Here is an 18604-nt window from a genome sequence, read left to right as displayed (position 1 = left end):
TATAGACAGGTGTGCGCCTTTCCAAATCAAGTCCTATCAGTTTAATTAAACACATCTGGAGTCCAATGAAGGAGTAGAACCATCTCAAGAAGGATCACAAGGAAATGGACAGTATGTGACTTAAATATGAGTCTGAGCAAAGGGTCTGAATACTTATGAACATGTATTTTTTTCTGTTTTTCCTTTTTAATAAATTTGCAAAAATTTCTACATTTCTGTTTTTTTTAAAGTCAAGATGGGGTGCAGAGTGGACATTAATGAGAAAAAAAAAATATTTTTTTTTAATTTACCAGAAGGCTGCAAAGAAACAGAGTGAAAAATGTAAAGGGGTCTGAATACTTTCCGTACCCACTGTATTTCTGATTTCCAATTACGTGCTCAGCAGTGAACTATCCTTGAGATGAGAACTGTAATTGAACCCAGGGTGCTTTCAGCCATAATGCTGGAAATTCCCTCAAGCATGCCGTATAATCAATGTATGCAATGAGAAACAACGTAATGTAACAAGGAAACACAATACAAGAAAATAAAGACACAGGAGCATATTAATTATATTCTTAATTTTTAATGAACTCCCGAAAATATCCAGTAATTACATTCTGGTGTTCCCAAAAGTGATACAAACTGGCATAAAATTACATGTGATTGGGTCATTATCAAAAACAATAATTCTCAAGTACGGTACCAGATAAAGAAAAGACTCTACATTGTAATTTCTCATTTGTCAAATATACATTGCGACTTCAACGTCAATGAGCCTCTTTCACAAAGGTTTCATTTTGAACTGGTCATACAACGTTATAGTGACTGCAGAGCAGAATAAAATGTTTTTGTTTTGTTTTTCTTAATTTCATCTCTCCTCATGCATAGATGTTAGGAATCAAAGTATTTGGCATGTAACAAGTTAATCTTCGTTACGTGCAAGTGGGCGTTCTCAGAGAATCTTCACTGGGGGGCGTGTACTTCTTCCCCATGTATGACGATATCCAATCATAATCAGGAAGCAACATGCAGGAGAATGAAAACACGCCCACAGCATAGCTGAAAAAAGGCTTCTCTTGTATGTGATGTAATGACAGACAGGCTGATTTCACTACATAACGATTACAAGTTATTGAGAACAATAGATATAAGGTCGATTAGTGAAATCTCTGAGTTTTCATCTCCTGGAAGTCCATATGGGTGAGAGCAGTAAAGATGAGCTGGCAGCACTATGAGGATAGAAGGGTTTGTAATGTGACACAGCTAAACTCAGCCATACTGCCCTTGTGCAGGACTATCAGGAGATGAAAGTTCAAAGGTGTCTGTAATCACACATATCTGTTATGTCTCATTATTTGTCTCACAGTGAGAAACCTGTAGTGGGGTATGTTCTTCTTTCTCCTGAGTGTTGCTACTTGGTTATGATTTGGTAACACCACAGGCCCCAAGAAAACTGTCTGATAACAGTAAAAAAAAGTCAACATGGTTAGTGAAGTCTGGCATAGTGTATTTTTTGCATTTTAAGACACACTTTTATCCCCCAAATTTGGGAGGAAAAGGGGGGACCGTCTTATAATCGTAGGGTATGTTCACTGGGGCGGCGGTGGTAGAGCGCGGGTCAGAGGAGCCAAGGTCGTTGATTCATGAGGTCAGCGGCAGGAGGAGTGGGGCGATGCTGTCAGCACCAGTGAGTGGAGGTCCACTCTCCAGTACATATGTCTGCGGTGGGCTTTTGGGAAAATGGCCACCGGAGGCAACGCATGTGCACATTGAGATCTTGAGAAATGAGATCTCGGACGAGAGGCCATTTTCCTGAAGCCCACAGCAGGGATATGTACGTGAGAGAGGACCTCCGCTGACATCTTCTGGGCGGACAGGGCCCACAGCATCGCCCCACGTCTGCCGTCTCCGACCTCCTGAATCAGCGACCATTCTGAGAGGATGTTGCCCGCAGCATTGCCCCACTCATGCCGCCGCTGACATCCTGAGGCAGCGTCCCTGGCTTCTGTGGTCCCTCTCCTCCGCCCCCCAGATAAGCTACTGTTAAAATGTATTATAAAGCGCACGAGCATTTTATTTAAAAAATGTTTTTGTCCTATTTTTCATACCAAAATTTGGGGTGCATTTTATAAGTTGGGGCATCGTATAATATGAAAATATGGTCGTTTTTTTCCCCACTGACAAACGTCTATCTAATGTGGCCATTCCAAATTGCATGTTACACACATTCACTCATATGGCTTACATTGTGAATAGACCCAGCACAAAGTTCTCTATGTATGTGAAATGAGAATTTATAACAGAATCTGCAGTTGAAAGTACCTAGAGAGACGATCATCCACCCATGTGATATAGTCATAGGGTCAGCAGTCATATAGGGATCATCAACTGATGCTCTGTCTTCTTATTAATGCCTTTGGCAGCAAGATGCCGCAGTCTCAAGGCTGAATTCTTAAATCAAGATGGCCTCTTTCAGTTTCTGCTTCCCCCCAATATCTTTATAGAATCTCTCCATACACATAATGCAACATGAAGGGGCTCGGAGAAGGTGGCAGTGAAGGTGTGTAAGTGTCTGATGGGGTCACACAGCTCATAAAAGGACAACTGCCCAGCCTCATAATCCAGACATATCCTGAATCTATCACTGGAGATCTTAACATGTAACCGTATTTCTTTACTGTCATGTATCACTGAATATTGATTGTTATACATCCTCAAACTCCAGGACTTCTTATTATATCCAATGTGTGACTGACCTCCCCTCCTGTCTATACTCGAATAACACATCCCCACCATCCAACCCCTTGATCTTCTGCCTTCTACATCCCAGTAATGTCGTCCTGAGGTAAATCCTCTCCTGCTCATCACCTGATAATACTGGAATCTCTCTGCTGTTTCTTGACGATTCTGATTCTCTTCTGTCCCGGTGGCAGTTTTCAGGTCGTCTGATATAAGGACATTATTAGCAGCTGTGGTTACATCCAGTAATATGTCTGCAGGATCCTCCACATAGATCCCACTCCTTATACCTGATATTACGTCACATAATGTGTGTAATGTGTGTGAGATCACAACCACATCCAGGTCATCTCCATCATGGAGCTGTTTATCATGTCCTCCTGTGTCCTCATCACCTCCCTCCTCCTCAGGATCACACAAGTCACCGGTGTCTGGTTCCTGTAAGACAGTCAGTGGATCCGTCATGTTACACAGCTCCTCAATGTGTCTCATCTTCCTGGACAGTTCGTCCTTCTTTATTTCCAGCTGTTGGATCAGAGCAGAGAGTGACTGTGACTCTTCCTTTTCCTGCCTGGAGATCTCACTCAGGACCTTCTTCTCCAGGTTGTCCACCCGTCTCCTGATGTCTGTACACAGGGCAGTGACTCTTTCGGCTTCTCCAGCTGCTTTGTCTTGAGCTTTTTTCCTGTGCTCCTCCAGACTCCGGACTCTTTCCTCAGTCTCCTTTTTCTTTGTGGTCAATTTCTGGAAAACATTCCTCAGTTTTTTCTTTTTCTTCTCAGAGAACTGATCCAGCATCTCCACACGATGTCCCCGATGTTCTCCTGCTAAGGTGCAGGACACACATATACAAGCATCGTCCTCGGTGCAGTAATATTCCAGGATCTTCTTATGCACAGAACATTTCCTTTTCTCCAGAGAAGTGCTGGGATCAGATAAGACGTGTTCTGCTGATTTGCTGTGAACCCTCAGGTGTTTATCACACAGAAAAGCCTCACAGTGTAGACAGGATCTAACAGCAGGTACAGGAGAGTCCACACAGTAAGTGCAGCAGATCCCTCTTTCTGTCTGTGTTGATGGAGTAAACAGTAAGTTCTCCATTATATTACGTAGACCTAAGTTCCTCATCAGTGCCGGCCGCTGCTGAAACTCTTCTCTGCATTCAGGACAGGAATAAACTCCAGACTCGTCCTGTGTATCCAGCACACGATCAATACAGACCTGGCAGAAGTTGTGTCCACATCTCAGCATTACAGGATCTGTATAAGTGCTCAGACAGATGGCGCAGTCCAGCTCCTCTCTCAGATCAGCAGACGCCATGGCTGACAGGAACGGAAGAGAAAAAGGAAACTACAATTCTCTCTGCTCAAAAGGGCGGGCTTTATATTGTGTACACAGGGGAGGGCTGAGGAGCAGAAGGTCACTTACTATTAACCTGTAAGGGTATGTTTCCACGTTCAGGAAACGCTGCGTTTTTGACGCTGCGTTTTTCTGCTGCGTCAAAAACGCAGCGTCCAGATGTTACAGCATAGTGGATGGGATTTTATGAAATCCAGACTCCACTATGCGTTTAAAAACACATGCGTTTTTGCCGCGAAAACGCATGCGTTGTGCGTTTTTTCAAAACGCTGCATGTTGCTACTATGAGCAAAACACGCAGGTACACCGCAGGTGACCTGCCAGTGACCTCAGGTGCAGTTTTGGTCAGGATTTTACTTGCATAAAATCCTGACCAAAGACTGATGCAATCCTGAACGTGGAGACATACCCTTAGGACCCTTTCACACATCAGTGTTTTGCCGTCAGTCACAATCCGTTGGATCGACCGATCCGTCAGATTGTGAACAACTGATGTGATGGATCCGTTTTTTTGCCGGATCCGACTAGCGGATCGGGCTAATTGGATCCTAAAAAAATGGGAGCATGCTCATTTTAAAAAAAATGGAATCTGTCTCCGGATTCCGTCATTTGACGGATCCGACGCCCATAATCTTCCATTCGAGCAAACGACAGACGGCAACAAATCCGTCGCTGTCCGTTTTTTCAATGTACACAAAAAAAGTTACTTTGTTGTCTCCTGCCGCCGGAAAACAATTTTCAATGGATCCGGCAAGCTACGGATGAAACGCGAGGCCATCCGTCGCTGTTACAAGTCTATGAGAAAAAAACTGATACGGCGGCATTAGTCTCTGGATCCATTTTTTTCAACATTCGACGGATTGCGACTGACGGCAAAAAACTGATGTGTGAAAGGGCCCTTAATGGACACTTGTGAAAATCACATCTTATATCTGCTGTAAATTTCAGGTCTACGTTGTCATCACATATAAGGAATGAGGTTATTACTTACAGTTAAGATTTTTAATGTGATTGTTAGGTAGAAAATAAGAGGAACACTAACATGAAAAAGCATTACCACTTTAAAAAAAATCACAAGAATGAAGCTGCCCAGCTCATAAGTCATTATCTTCTTTTTAACCGCAGGGTGGTTTGCACATTAATGACCGGGCCAATTTTTACAATTCTGACCACTGTCACTTTATGAGGTAATAACTCTAGATCGCTTCCATGGATCTTGGTGATTCTGAGTTTGTTTTTTCGTGACATACTGCACTTCATGATACTAATAAATGTTTTTTGGTATGACTTGCGTTTATTTGTGAAAAAAAAAAAAATTTGGTGAAAATTTGGAAAATTTCGCAATTTTCCAACTTTGAATTTTCATGCCCTTCAATGACAGAGATATGTCACACAAAGTAGTTAATAAATAAAATTTTCCACATGTCTACTTTACATCAGCACAATTTTGGAACCAAAAGTTTTTTTCTGTTAGGAAGTTATAAGGGTTAAAAGTTGACCAGAAATTTTTCATTTTGCCAACAAAATTTACAAAACAATTTTTTTTAGGCACCGCCTCACATTTGAAGTCACTTTGAGGGGCCTATATGACAAAAGATACCCACAAGTGACGCCATTTTAAAAACTGCACCCCTTAAGGTGCTCAAAACCACACTCAAGAAGTTTATTAACCCTTCAGGTGCTTCACAGGAATTTTTTGAAGAAAAAAAAAATTAACACAACTTTTTTTCACAAAAAAATTGACTTCAGATCCAACTTTTGTTATTTTGCCAAGGGTAACAGAAAAAATGGACCCCAAAAGTTGTTGTGTAATTTCTCCTAAGCATGCCAATACTCCATATGAGGGAGAAAACCACTGTTTGGAAGCAATGAGGATCTCGGAAGGGAAGGAGCGCCATTTGACTTTTTGAATGCAAAATTTGCTGGCACAATTGGCTGATGTCATGTCGCATTTGGAGAGCCTCTGATGTGCCTAAACAGTGAAAATCCCCCACAAGTGCCACTATTTTGGATACTACACCCCTTAGGGAACTGATCTAGATGTGTGGTGAGCATATTGAATCCTCATTTGCTTCACAGAAGTTTATAACGCTGAGCCGTAAAAATAAAAAAAAATCACATTTTCTCCACAAATATGTTTTTAGCACAAAATATTGCATTTTCTTAAGGGAAACAGGAGAAATTGCACCATATAATTTATTGTTCAACTTCTCCTGAGTACGCCGCTGCCCCATATGAGGGATAAAACCACTATTTGGGAACACGGCAGGGCTTGGAAGGCGCGCCATTTGACTTTTTGAATATAAAATTTCCTTGAATTCGAGTTGACTTTTGTATTGGTACTATTTTCGGTCTCCTGACATTTTTGGATTGCTTTCTAATCTGATTTTTGGAAGGCAGAATTAACAAAAACCAGCAATTCAGGAATTTCTTTTTTTTGGGGGGGTGGGGTTATGCAGTTCTGTGTGTGGTAAAATTGATAGGGCAGTTTTATTGTTTGGGTCAGTACTTTTACAGCGATATCTCATTTATATATTTTTTTTTATGTTTTGGCGCTTTTATACAATAAAAACTATTTTATAGAAAAAAATTATTATTTTTGCATTCCTTTATTATGAGAGCTATTACTTTTTTAGTTTCCCGCTGTTTGGTGGCTTGTTTTTTGCGGGACAAGATGACGCTTTCAGCGGTACCATGTTTATTTATATCCATCTTTTTTATCTCGTTTTATTCCACTTTTTGCTTGGCAGTATGATGATAAAGCATTGTTTTTTTTGCATTGTTTTTTTATTTTATTTTTTTATTGTGTTCACTAAAGGGGTTAACTAGTGGGACAGTTTTATAGGTCGGGTCGTTGCGGCTATGACGCTACCAAATATGTGTACATTTATTTATTTATTTTCATTCCAATATTTATTTAGAGATAAAATATATTTTCTGATTTTTTTTATTATTAGTTTTTTTTAGATTTTTACAACTATTTAACTTTTTTTTCCCACTTTTTTCTAACTTTTTTACTTTGTCCCACTATGGGACAATCATTTTTTGCAGGCTAATCGCTTCTACAGCATGGGTATACAGCCACATCCCTATGCTGCAGAAACTGTCAGCTCTGCACCGACAAACTTGCTCATCATGCACTGGGCATGATCAGTAAATTTCCTAGGTCTGGTAACCCGGATGTCGTCATTATGACATTGGGTCACCATGGCAACGATTAGGACCCCCGCGCCATGCTGAGGGGTCTGCGATCCAAAGACAGAGGGGTTGTCAGTCCTCTGACGGCTCCTGGAATGCTGCAATTGTGTTCGATCAAAGTATTTCGAGGGTTAAAGTGCCAGGAGCGGTCTGTGACCACTCCTGCCACTTAGTGTCGGGTGTCAGCTGTCAGAATCAGCTGACACCCTGTGGCGATCGCCCACGCACGAACGTAATAATCCGTCCCTTGTCAAATAGGCCCAGGATACATGGACTTATTATTACGTCCGATGTCAGGAAGGGGTTAAAAACATTTATAAAAATCTGTTGCAATTAATATATTGCTAGCAGAGATGTGTAACAAAAATCACCAGGCTCATGGTTCATAGGAAATTCAGACGGTCAATCTAATAAACAGCGAACAAACTTGGCTTTACCGACAACAGATTGTGAATTTAAGAACCCAATTAGCATTTTGGTCCTGATTCATTATTGCATTTGCGCCTATTTTTTTTGCATTTCTTTGACCTGTTTTTCATTTCCAGTTAATTCTTCTTTTAATTTGCTTTTTTATTCAAAGTTTATTTTTTATGTTCGCCATTGTGGTTTGGGTTTGGTGTTTCCAGATGACTAAAGGTACCTTCACACTAAACGATTTTGCAGCGATAACGATAGTGATACGTGACGTTGCAGCATCCTGTATCGTTGTGTTTGACACGCAGCAGCGATCTGGATCCTGCTGTGATATCGCTGGTCGTTGCTGAAAGTTCAGAACTTTATTTGGTCGTCAAATCGGCGTGTATCGTGTTTGACAGCAAAAGCAACAATGCCAGCGATGTTTTACAATGGTAACCAGGGTGTTGTGAATTCCGTTCTTGGGCTCCCTCCTGTGGTTATGAATGGTACTTTTGGGAGTTCTGCCCTTGGGCTCCCTCTGGTGGTTTCGAGTGGAACTGCTGCTCCTGGAGTTTGGCCTGTAGCTCACTTCACTAATCGGCTCCTTTGGCCTTGCTATTTAACAGGGCTATGGTCTGTAATTCATGCCAGCTGTCAATGTTTTTCTAGGTTAGACTCAGTCCTCTCCTTGGATTTCCCTGATGGCCTGTCCATGTCAGCATAAGATAAGTTCTTGATAGTTCTTGTACTTACTGTTCAGTTTAAAGTTATGTCTCTTTTTGTCCAGCTTGTCATTATGAAATATTCAGGCTAGCTGGAAGCTCTGGGGAAGCAGAATTGCCCCTCCACACCGTGAGTCGGTGTGGAGGTTATTTTTGTAATCTCTGCGTGGATTTTTAGGTTTTTTATACTGACCGCACAGTGCCCTTTCCTATTTCTGTCTATCTAGTCAGAGTTGGCCTCCTTTGCTAAAATCTGTTTTCATCCCTGCGTTTGTCATTTCCCTCTCCACTCACAGTCAATATTTGTGGGGGGCTATCTTTCCTTTGGGAATTTCTCTGAGGCGAGATAGTTTTCTATTTCCATCTTAGGGGTAGTTGGTTCTTGGGCTGTGAAGAGGCGTCTAGGGAGTGACAGGAACGTCCCACGGCTATTTCTAGTGTTTGTGTTAGGATTAGGGATTGCGGTCAGTAAAGCTACCACCTCCTCAGAGCATGTCCATGATCTATTTTACCCACCAGGTCGTATCAGTGCTGCTCTGTACCCACCAGGTCATATCAGTGCTGCTCCGTTCCCACCAGGTCATATCAGTGCTGCTCCGTTACCACCAGGTCATAACACCAGGGTAAATATCGGGTTACCAAGCGCAGGGCCGCGCTTAGTAACCCGATATTTACCCTGGTTACCATTGTAAAAGTAAAAAAAACAAACAGTACATACTCACCTTCTGATGTCTGTCACACGTCCCTCGCCGTCTGCTTCCTGCACTGACTGTGAGTGCCGGACGTAAAGTAAAAGCAGAGCACAGTGGTGACGTCACCGCTGTGCTCTGCTTTCACTTTACGGCCGGCACTGCGGGAAGCAGACGGCGAGGGACCTGACGGACACCGGAATGTGAGTATGTACTGTTTGTTTTTTTTTACATTTAAGGTAACCAGGGTAAACATTGGGTTACTAAGCGCGGCCCTGCGCTTAGTAACCCAATGTTTACCCTGGTTACCCGGGAGCCTTGGCATCGTTGGACGCTGGAGAGCTGTCTGTGTGACAGCTCCCCAGCGACCACACAACGACTTACCAACGATCATGGCCAGGTCGTATCGCTGGTCGTGATCGTTGGTAAATCGTTTAGTGTGAAGGTACCTTTAGTCATCAATTGTGAATATTTTAAAAAGTGGCTAAATGTAGCACAAATCTACTCTAGTCCCCACCACCCCCTACAACTGGAGTGATTTTAAATACATTCAGATGTTTTGGCGCAGTTTTGATCATAGACATAAATAAAGGCCACATATTTATTTTGCACAAAATTCATGGCCTGTTAGTCATTTTGAAGAATTTGGTGCAAAAACGGGAATGAATACCATGAAACAAAAAAGAATAGCGATAAATCGGGAAACAAAAAAGAATAGTGATGAATCGGGGACAGGCACGATGGAGCACTGTATAAAAATGCTGCAGCATGTTTCGGGCGCCAGTTACAGCCGGGAGAGGCTGATCGCCTCCATGCCACGCTGCACTGATGCAGTAATTGATGCCAAAGCAGCCCAGAAAAATTCTCATGGTGATCTGCTATGAAGACACTGAGCTTGGATTGCGGTGACCTCATCACTTGCATTTTCCCCACGGTCCAGAGCTTACCGCAGTTCTGGCCGGCTGGAAGCACAGCATTAGTGACGCCACCACTAGTCACTCTGGCTGCGCTTGCAGCATCTCATTCACCAGGGGATTTCAGCCGGGATAGTGGCATCTTGGCACCATCCAGGTTGAAAACTATTTATCCCCCATACATGGATTATGGCTTGGGACAGAATGACGGACAGGTATGGTATATTGTTGTTTTATTATTTTATTTTTATTACAGGAGATCGAGGGCTTCTCTGGAATTAGGCGTAATAATAAAAATGGAAAATTGTTTAGTGTTATTTCAAATAAAATACTTTATTCTGGCTGTGTCTTTACTTAACATATAGCTATAGGCTTAGTAATGGATTGGTGTCTTATAGACGCTTCTCCATTACTAAGCCGTGTGCTTGATGTCACCAGACAACAGAAAGGTGACATCAAACCCACAACTATTACCCCACTTGCCACTGCTACAGGGCAAGTGGGAAGAGCCAGGCAAAGCGCAAGAATTGGTGCATCTAATAAATGTGCCTTTTCTGGGCAGCTGTGGACTGCTGTTTTTAGACTGGGGGGCCTATATCAATGGCCCTTACCAGCCTGAGAATACCAACCCCCAGCTGTGAGCTTTAGCAAGGCTGGTTATCAAAACTGAGGGGGGGAAGCTCATGCCAGTTTTTTAATTATTTGTTTAAATAATTAAAAAAAAACAGCGTGGGGTCCCCTCTATTCTTGATAACCAACCTTGCTGAAGCTGACAGCTAAGGGTTGCAGCCCCCAGCTGTGAGTTTTGCCTGGTTGGTTAAAGAAAATAGGGGGAACCCACGTTTGATTTTTCATTCATGTATTTAGTTAGATAACAGGCGGCGGGGAAGGAATACCTCGATCATCCACTCCTGCTGTCACTGTTATTGGCGGCAGCAGGTTTCAGATGATGGGAGTAATAGTCCCAAAAACCCAACCTGCTGTCATCGTTCTGACTTTAATATAACTCTCATCATTCTCTTCTGCTCGCATCAATCGTGGTCAGAGCAGGGGAGAATGATGAGAGCCGTCTTCAGTACTCGGTGCCTTGAAACAGTGCTTACTGTAGAGCTTCTTCCTCGGCTGCCGTCTGTGTGGTACTGATGCGGCATACGTGTGCCGCAAGTATCACATTCACAAGACATGGACACGGATATCTCCAGTAACGTTTTTTCCGGTACCGGAAATATCAGGAAGTGTGAAACCGGCCTTAGAAAGAGTTACAACTGCAGCCACAAATTGTGGTGTCTATAGCATACAGAACACTTTTGAATAACTCCCCTAACTAAAGAGCTGCAGGGTCTAGTAAGATGCAGCAATCGCTTTAAAACACCCTTTATCGGTAGGATTTATATGCTCCATAGCGATGCATCATCCATGAGGTGAGAACTGTACATTATTACTATTATTGCATCATTTATTCCATAGCACTTTACATGTGAGGAGGGGTATACATAAGATAAAACAAACACCACAGAAAAACAGGCAAAGGTGCTTACCTGTCTAGGTCTCAAATCAAATGCACTCTCATGGTGCAGTGGGCCCAAGTAAAGATGGCGACTACACAGGTGTGGTAATACCAAATGAGACAGCCAGCCTACAATCAGGGATTGGCCGCTTGGCACACCAGTGCAAATAAATAATCTGCAGCAGTGTTCACACAGAGTATGCACAGCAACTGGATCATAGCCTATTAGTAACGCCATGTGGCGGGCTGACCAGTGCTAACTGTAATGCGTCCTGTGTGAACAGAACCAGTAACGTTTTTTTCGGTACCGGAAATATCAGGAAGTGTGAAACCGGCCTTAGAAAGAGTCACAGCTGCAACCACAAATTGTGGTGTCTATAGCATACAGAACACTTGAATAAAGCCCCTAACTAAAGAGCTGCAGGGTCTAGTAAGATGCAGCAATCGCTTTAAAACACCCTTTATCGGTAGGATATATATGCTCCATAGCGATGCATCTGTAGCGCCCCCACTGCCGCAGGGCCGAGGGGTACCCGGTACCGGGCCTCTGAGTATCTGCTCTGGGGTTGTCACGGTGGCTAGACCCGGCCCGTGACCCTGCTGAGGGGCGTACAGTAGTAGATGTGGATAGTGGTGATGTTGCGGTGCAGTGTAGGTCGTAGTAAATAACGAGGACACCAGGTTGCAGTCTCTTTACCTCTTTGCTGAAGATCTCTGGGTCCTCAGTCCGGAATACGGTTAACCAGGCTGCGCAAGTCCGGCCAGTCCAATGGCACCTCCAGAGTTCTCTTTGCAGGTGGAAATCTGTGCCTTCCTGCTAGCGCTATGTGTTGTGGTCCTTCCCTGCTGTGCTTACGGAAAGTCCCCACAACTGTTGTGTCTGTTTCTCGTGTTCCCTCACAACTCGATTAGATGATGTTCTGCTAATCCGTCCCTCCCGGTGTTATGGTTGGGACGCACCCGTATAACGGGTAGGCTCGGAGCTCTTCCGGGACCCTAGAGTCGCCCCTCTCCACAGGTTGCCCCCTATGTCTTCTTAGGTGATTTAGGTGAGACAGCCCGCCTGTGACTGACTGTCCTGCCGTTGGTTTGAAGTATTGCTTGAAGCTAGATATATAAATACTTCCTCGGCGTTCCGGCCGCCGGCTGTGCGCCTCAGTAGGATGTTGCCGCGGTCTTACAGCACGACTCCTACTGGTATTCTCCTTTTTGCGTTGATTCCGTTTCTCACTCAGCACAATATATCTCGCTTCTGATCCTCTCTTAGGGCACCGCCGCTATGCTGAGCAGGCACGGTCCCGTGACGTTCTCTCTCATTGCCAGGCCTCTGTCAGGGTCCCAAACCTCACAGGGACCCTACCGAATCTTCCCCCACAACACCCTCTGCCACAAGGTGTTGCCTGGTTCCAACCCAGTCAGCTTTCTCTGCTAACTTCCTGCCTGACCCCCAGTTTTACCAGTATGTGAGGACTGGCCTAATGAATAGTACCCTTAGCTCCCCCTGGAGGCCCGACTGTGAAATGTATTGGTGTCTGTGATACCTGGTCAGATGAACTCCTTCAGTGCCATCAGACGTACCATAGCCCCCCTTAGCGGCGGAGCCACAGTACTGCAACGACCAGGACTCTGGGGCGCTGCACTCCCCCCGGTTAAATCCAGTACTCCGGGACTGAGAAGAAAAACAACAATACATGTCAGCAAAAAGACATACAATTTTTGTGAGTGCAATAACAATAAGCATATTTGAATAGAGCTTCCCTTTATGGGAGGTAAGGACACTTGAACGTTACAAACATGGTTAAATACTTTTAAATAACTTTGCTATGAATAACTTTTCTTACCCAACCGGGTATTCTACTAAGTGCAAATTCTTTGAACAATAATTTAACTTGGCCTTTAAGGACGTACTCGCTAAATCCACTAAAGACCCTCTTATAAAACATTATAAGGCTTAAGCAACTGTGCTACATTCTCCTACTTTATTTCTGCAGGACCGCCTGTCCTAACTGCTCCAGACCTACTGCCTCTCCTTTCTTTTACAGGACCGCTCCTTTCTGCCTGAGCCTACTGTCCTTCCCCTACTATACACAGTATAGAACATGTTTTTCTTTCGGTTTAAGATCACTGAGCCATCTCTATATGGCTCCTAAGAGGACTCACCACTAACCCCTACGGGTTCACTTCCTGTCCTCATCCTTCTATTAACATTATTGAACATTTCTTACAATCAACTAATTGGTTACATTTAACTTTCACATATCAACATTATTACTTCTTCTTTTAAAGCATCATCATTCCTTAAGTGCTATCGATGAACATCCCCTTTAAGAGGGGACCAAGTCTCTATGAGGTAGTGCAACTTCTCAAGCTGCAAATCCATATGCAGCAAGGACTCCAGTACAAGTTCCAGGAACCATATATTCGCAAAGAGTCCGTCTTTTATATAAAACCAGTAGAGAGCACCTTTAAGAAGATGCAACTATGTACAAGGAGTTTGTATCATGCATTGTTCATGACTCAGCAGTTTCTTAGTAATGGAACAAAAGGTAGAAAAACAACCAAAAAGCAATAGGGATCCCGGGTCAACAAAGGGATCCCTTCAAGAGTTAACCCTGGACGGGTTTTAGCAGCAACATAGCAGAAAAACAACGAACTATTTACATGTTACGCAGAGTTTTAAGATCTTACTCTTGTGCTGGCGGTGCAGGAGGTGGTTTCCTTCCGGGCCTCACCAGACCAACGGGTTGCGCTGCCGATCCAAGGAGCGGTTCCTGCCCCAGCAATGACAGGATCCCTCGCCGTGATGCCCTTCTTACTGAAGGACCAGCACGCCTCCAAGGTACATGGTGGGTCCGGGTTCCCCGCTGCTCCGCAGGGACAGGTTCCCTTGCCTTTTCAGCAGGAGGTTCGTCTTCTGATGTCCCGGCAGCAGCCTGGAGTGCGACGCACCGCTGGACGCCCCGAGCCATCCAGCCAGCTTCACCTGTTTCCCTCCTCCACCGGGTGTAGGTCACAGCGTCACCTGGCTCCAGGTCGCGAGCGAACCTTCCTCCGCAGGGCTCCACTTCCTCCCGGTCTACACGGACCTGTAGCGGCTCCCCAATCTCCTGTATAACTCCCCTTCCGTGTCGGGAGTTAAAGGACACCACTACACCCCAGTGTGACGGCGGGGTTTCTTCCACGCTGGTCAGGTCAATCTGGGCTGCAGGCTGGGGCCGACTCCGCCACGCCGTCATCAAGCGCTGCAGGTGTTCGGCCTCCGGCAGGATCCTCATGCCCTGTGTCTGCAGCGTACCTTCAGCCGCGGCCGGGTTGGGAGGAGCAGGGGACACCGGAGACAGACGGACCTCCGTGGGCTGGCCCAGCCGAGCGAGCACGCGGGCATCAGCCTCCAAGCGGCGTGCTATCTGTCGGGCCTCGGCTGCGGCCACACACTCCTCGGACATTTGCCAGTTAGGTCGACCCATCGGTGGTTCCGTGAGGGCCAGTCCCCGCAACGATGGCGTCTCCGAGGCTGTGTCCGGTGATGCGGCTCCATGCCGAGTCAGGTTATCCCCACGCGGTGCTCCTGGTGTCGCCATCTTTATCTCCTCCCCAGCGTCTTCTTCCCGCGGTCTCTTTCGTGGGCGGCCCCGTCTCCATGGTCTCCACCCTCCAAACAGGATCAGGAGGCGGACCTCGGCTGTTGACGGACACGTCCTCAGGACACAGAAATATTTAGACTGGGCGGCCATTGTCGTTCGCGCTCTCCAGCTTGTCTACGCCTACTCCACGCCCCTCTTCTTCTCCTGCGCTCTCCTCAGCGCTGTAATGGCGGCGGTAATCCTTGTAGTAATGGCAGCACACAGTTCTCTCAATAAAGCACAGTCCAAGCACGATAAATCACCGTTCCAAGGCACACATGACCTGATTCTTCAGGCTTAAGTAGATCCTGTTCGTGACGCCAAGTTGTAGCGCCCCCACTGCCGCAGGGCCGAGGGGTACCCGGTACCGGGCCTCTGAGTATCTGCTCTGGGGTTGTCACGGTGGCTAGACCCGGCCCGTGACCCTGCTGAGGGGCGTACAGTAGTAGATGTGGATAGTGGTGATGTTGCGGTGCAGTGTAGGTCGTAGTAAATAACGAGGACACCAGGTTGCAGTCTCTTTACCTCTTTACTGAAGATCTCTGGGTCCTCAGTCCGGAATACGGTTAACCAGGCTGCGCAAGTCCGGCCAGTCCAATGGCACCTCCAGAGTTCTCTTTGCAGGTGGAAATCTGTGCCTTCCTGCTAGCGCTATGTGTTGTGGTCCTTCCCTGCTGTGCTTACGGAAAGTCCCCACAACTGTTGTGTCTGTTTCTCGTGTTCCCTCACAACTCGATTAGATGATGTTCTGCTAATCCGTCCCTCCCGGTGTTATGGTTGGGACGCACCCGTATGACGGGTAGGCTCGGAGCTCTTCCGGGACCCTAGAGTCGCCCCTCTCCACAGGTTGCCCCCTATGTCTTCTTAGGTGATTTAGGTGAGACAGCCCGCCTGTGACTGACTGTCCTGCCGTTGGTTTGAAGTATTGCTTGAAGCTAGATATATAAATACTTCCTCGGCGTTCCGGCCGCCAGCTGTGCGCCTCAGTAGGATGTTGCCTCGGTCTTACAGCACGACTCCTACTGGTATTCTCCTTTTTGCGTTGATTCCGTTTCTCACTCAGCACAATATATCTCGCTTCTGATCCTCTCTTAGGGCACCGCCGCTATGCTGAGCAGGCACGGTCCCGTGACGTTCTCTCTCATTGCCAGGCCTCTGTCAGGGTCCCAAACCTGACAGGGACCCTACCGAATCTTCCCCCACAACACCCTCTGCCACAAGGTGTTGCCTGGTTCCAACCCAGTCAGCTTTCTCTGCTAACTTCCTGCCTGACCCCCAGTTTTTCCAGTATGTGAGGAGTGGCCTAATGAATAGTACCCTTAGCTCCCCCTGGAGGCCCGACTGTGAAATGTATTGGTGTCTGTGATACCTGGTCAGATGAACTCCTTCAGTGCCATCAGACGTACCATAGCCCCCCTTAGCGGCGGAGCCACAGTACTGCAACGACCAGGACTCTGGGGCGCTGCACATCATCCATGAGGTGAGAACTGTACATTATTACTATTATTGCATCATTTATTCCATGGCGCTTTACATGTGAGGAGGGGTATACATAAGATAAAACAAGTACAATAATCTTAAACAATACAAGTCACCTAATGGTACAGGTAGAGAGAGGACCCTGCCCGTGAGGGCTCACAATCTAAAAGGGATGGGTGAGGATACAGTAGGTGAGGATAGAGCTGGTCGTGCAGTGGTTTGGTCGATCGGTGGTTACTGCAGGTTGTAGGCTTGTCGGAAGAGGTCAGTCTTCAGGTTCCTTTTGAAGGTTTCGATGGTAGGCGAGAGTCTGATATGTTGTGGTAGAGAGTTCCAGAGTAGGGGTGATACGCGAGAGAAATCTTGTATGCGATTGTGGAAAGAGGAGATAAGAGGGGAATAGAGAAAGAGATCTTGTGAGGATCGGAGGTTGCATGTAGGTAAGTACCGGGAGACGAGGTCACAGATGTATGGAGGAGACAGGTTGTGGATGGCTTTGTATGTCATGGTTAGAGTTTTGAACAGGACTCTCTCGGCAATGGGGAGCCAGTGCAGAGATTGACAGAGGCCAGGGAATAGCGGGGGACAGTTGTATTTGTCAGGCAGCTGAGTTTAGGAAAGATTGCAGGGGTGTAAAAGTGTTAGAGGGGAGGCCACAGAGCAGGGGTAGCAGTAGTCGAGATGCGAGATGATGAGGGCATGGACTAGGGTTTTTTCAGATTATTAATTAAGGAATGTGCTGACCTGCGAAATATTTTTTAATTGGAGTCAGCAGAAAGTGGAAAGGGCTTGGATATGTGGTTTGGAGGAGAGATCAGTGTCCAGGGTTACCCCGAGGTAGCGAGCTTGTGGGACTGGGGAGAGTGGGCAGCCACAGATGCATTCAGCAATGATGCTGGAAATTCCCCCGAGCACGCTGTATAATCAAAGTGTGCAAAGAGAGACAACGTAAAGTAACAATGAAGCACAATATAAGAAAATACAGAAAAGCAAATTGATTTTATTCTTATATTCTATATCCAGTAGCAACAAGTATAGATCTGATGTCCCCAAAAGTGATACAAGCTGGCATAAAATAAGGCACGTTTCATTTGATTGGGTCACTATCAAAACAATAAAGGTAACCCCCCCAACATATTTACACCCACAGTCAGGTTCAGGTGGTCAGAAATATCTCAGAATATCTAATTCTCTTGTACAGGATAAAGATGGGGCTTCAAATTGATAAAGAAGAAATAATAAATATACAATGTGGCTTCAATGAGAAGACCCCAATACACATCCAACTAAAGTCAGGCAAAGTGTCCAATTTCAGCAATGCCGATCAATTGATCGTCAGATGCAACAGTAAAATGAAAATCATTCATCTCAACCGATACCCAACTAACGAACATTCGTTATAGGCCAGAACACTGGTCGTCGGTGTCAGATGTTTAGGCCCGATGTTAAAAGGACTCTGCACTGAATGACTGTTCAAACCAACAGGCACAGGGAGCTTCATGGTGAGGACTAGCATTTAACTACAACTTCAAGCTATCTCCACCCTTATCTGGTTCTATGAAGCCAGAGCTGTCAATCAAAGAAGGAGGTGGACATTAATGGAAAACAAGCAGATGGGAAAGTGTATTTAACCCCTTAATGACCAAACCAATTTTTACCTTAATGACCAAAACAAATTTTACAATTCTGACCACTGTCACTTTACGAGTTTATAACTGTGGAACGCTTCAACGTATCCCACTGATTCTGGGATTGTTTTTTCGTGACATATTGTACTTCGTGATAGTGGTAACATTTCTTCAATATGACTCGCGTTTATTTGTGAAAAATGAAAATTTTGCAATTTTCAAACTTTTAATTTTTATGCCCTTTAATCAGAGATTTTTGTCACACAAAATTGTTCATAAATAACACTTCCCACATATCTACTTTATATCAGCACAATTTTTGAAACATAATTTTTTTTGTTAGAAGATTTCTCATTTTTACCATAAGG

At 45.1% G+C, this 18604-nt stretch overlaps 1 protein-coding gene across 1 annotated transcript; it reads right to left on the bottom strand.

Annotated features, from left to right (window-relative positions):
- Window positions 1-562: 562 nt before the first annotated feature.
- Window positions 563-4158, bottom strand: LOC143776903 (E3 ubiquitin/ISG15 ligase TRIM25-like). Its single transcript, XM_077266724.1, has one exon. The coding sequence runs from the start codon at window positions 4039-4041 to the stop codon at window positions 2455-2457; it is 1587 nt and encodes a 528-aa protein (XP_077122839.1). The 5' UTR covers window positions 4042-4158; the 3' UTR covers window positions 563-2454.
- Between the last annotated feature and the right edge of the window lie 14446 nt (window positions 4159-18604).

Source organism: Ranitomeya variabilis, chromosome 5 (genome assembly GCF_051348905.1).
Source record: "Ranitomeya variabilis isolate aRanVar5 chromosome 5, aRanVar5.hap1, whole genome shotgun sequence".
NCBI classification, from domain to species: Eukaryota; Metazoa; Chordata; class Amphibia; order Anura; family Dendrobatidae; genus Ranitomeya; species Ranitomeya variabilis.
This window is presented reverse-complemented; position numbering and strand designations above follow the sequence as displayed.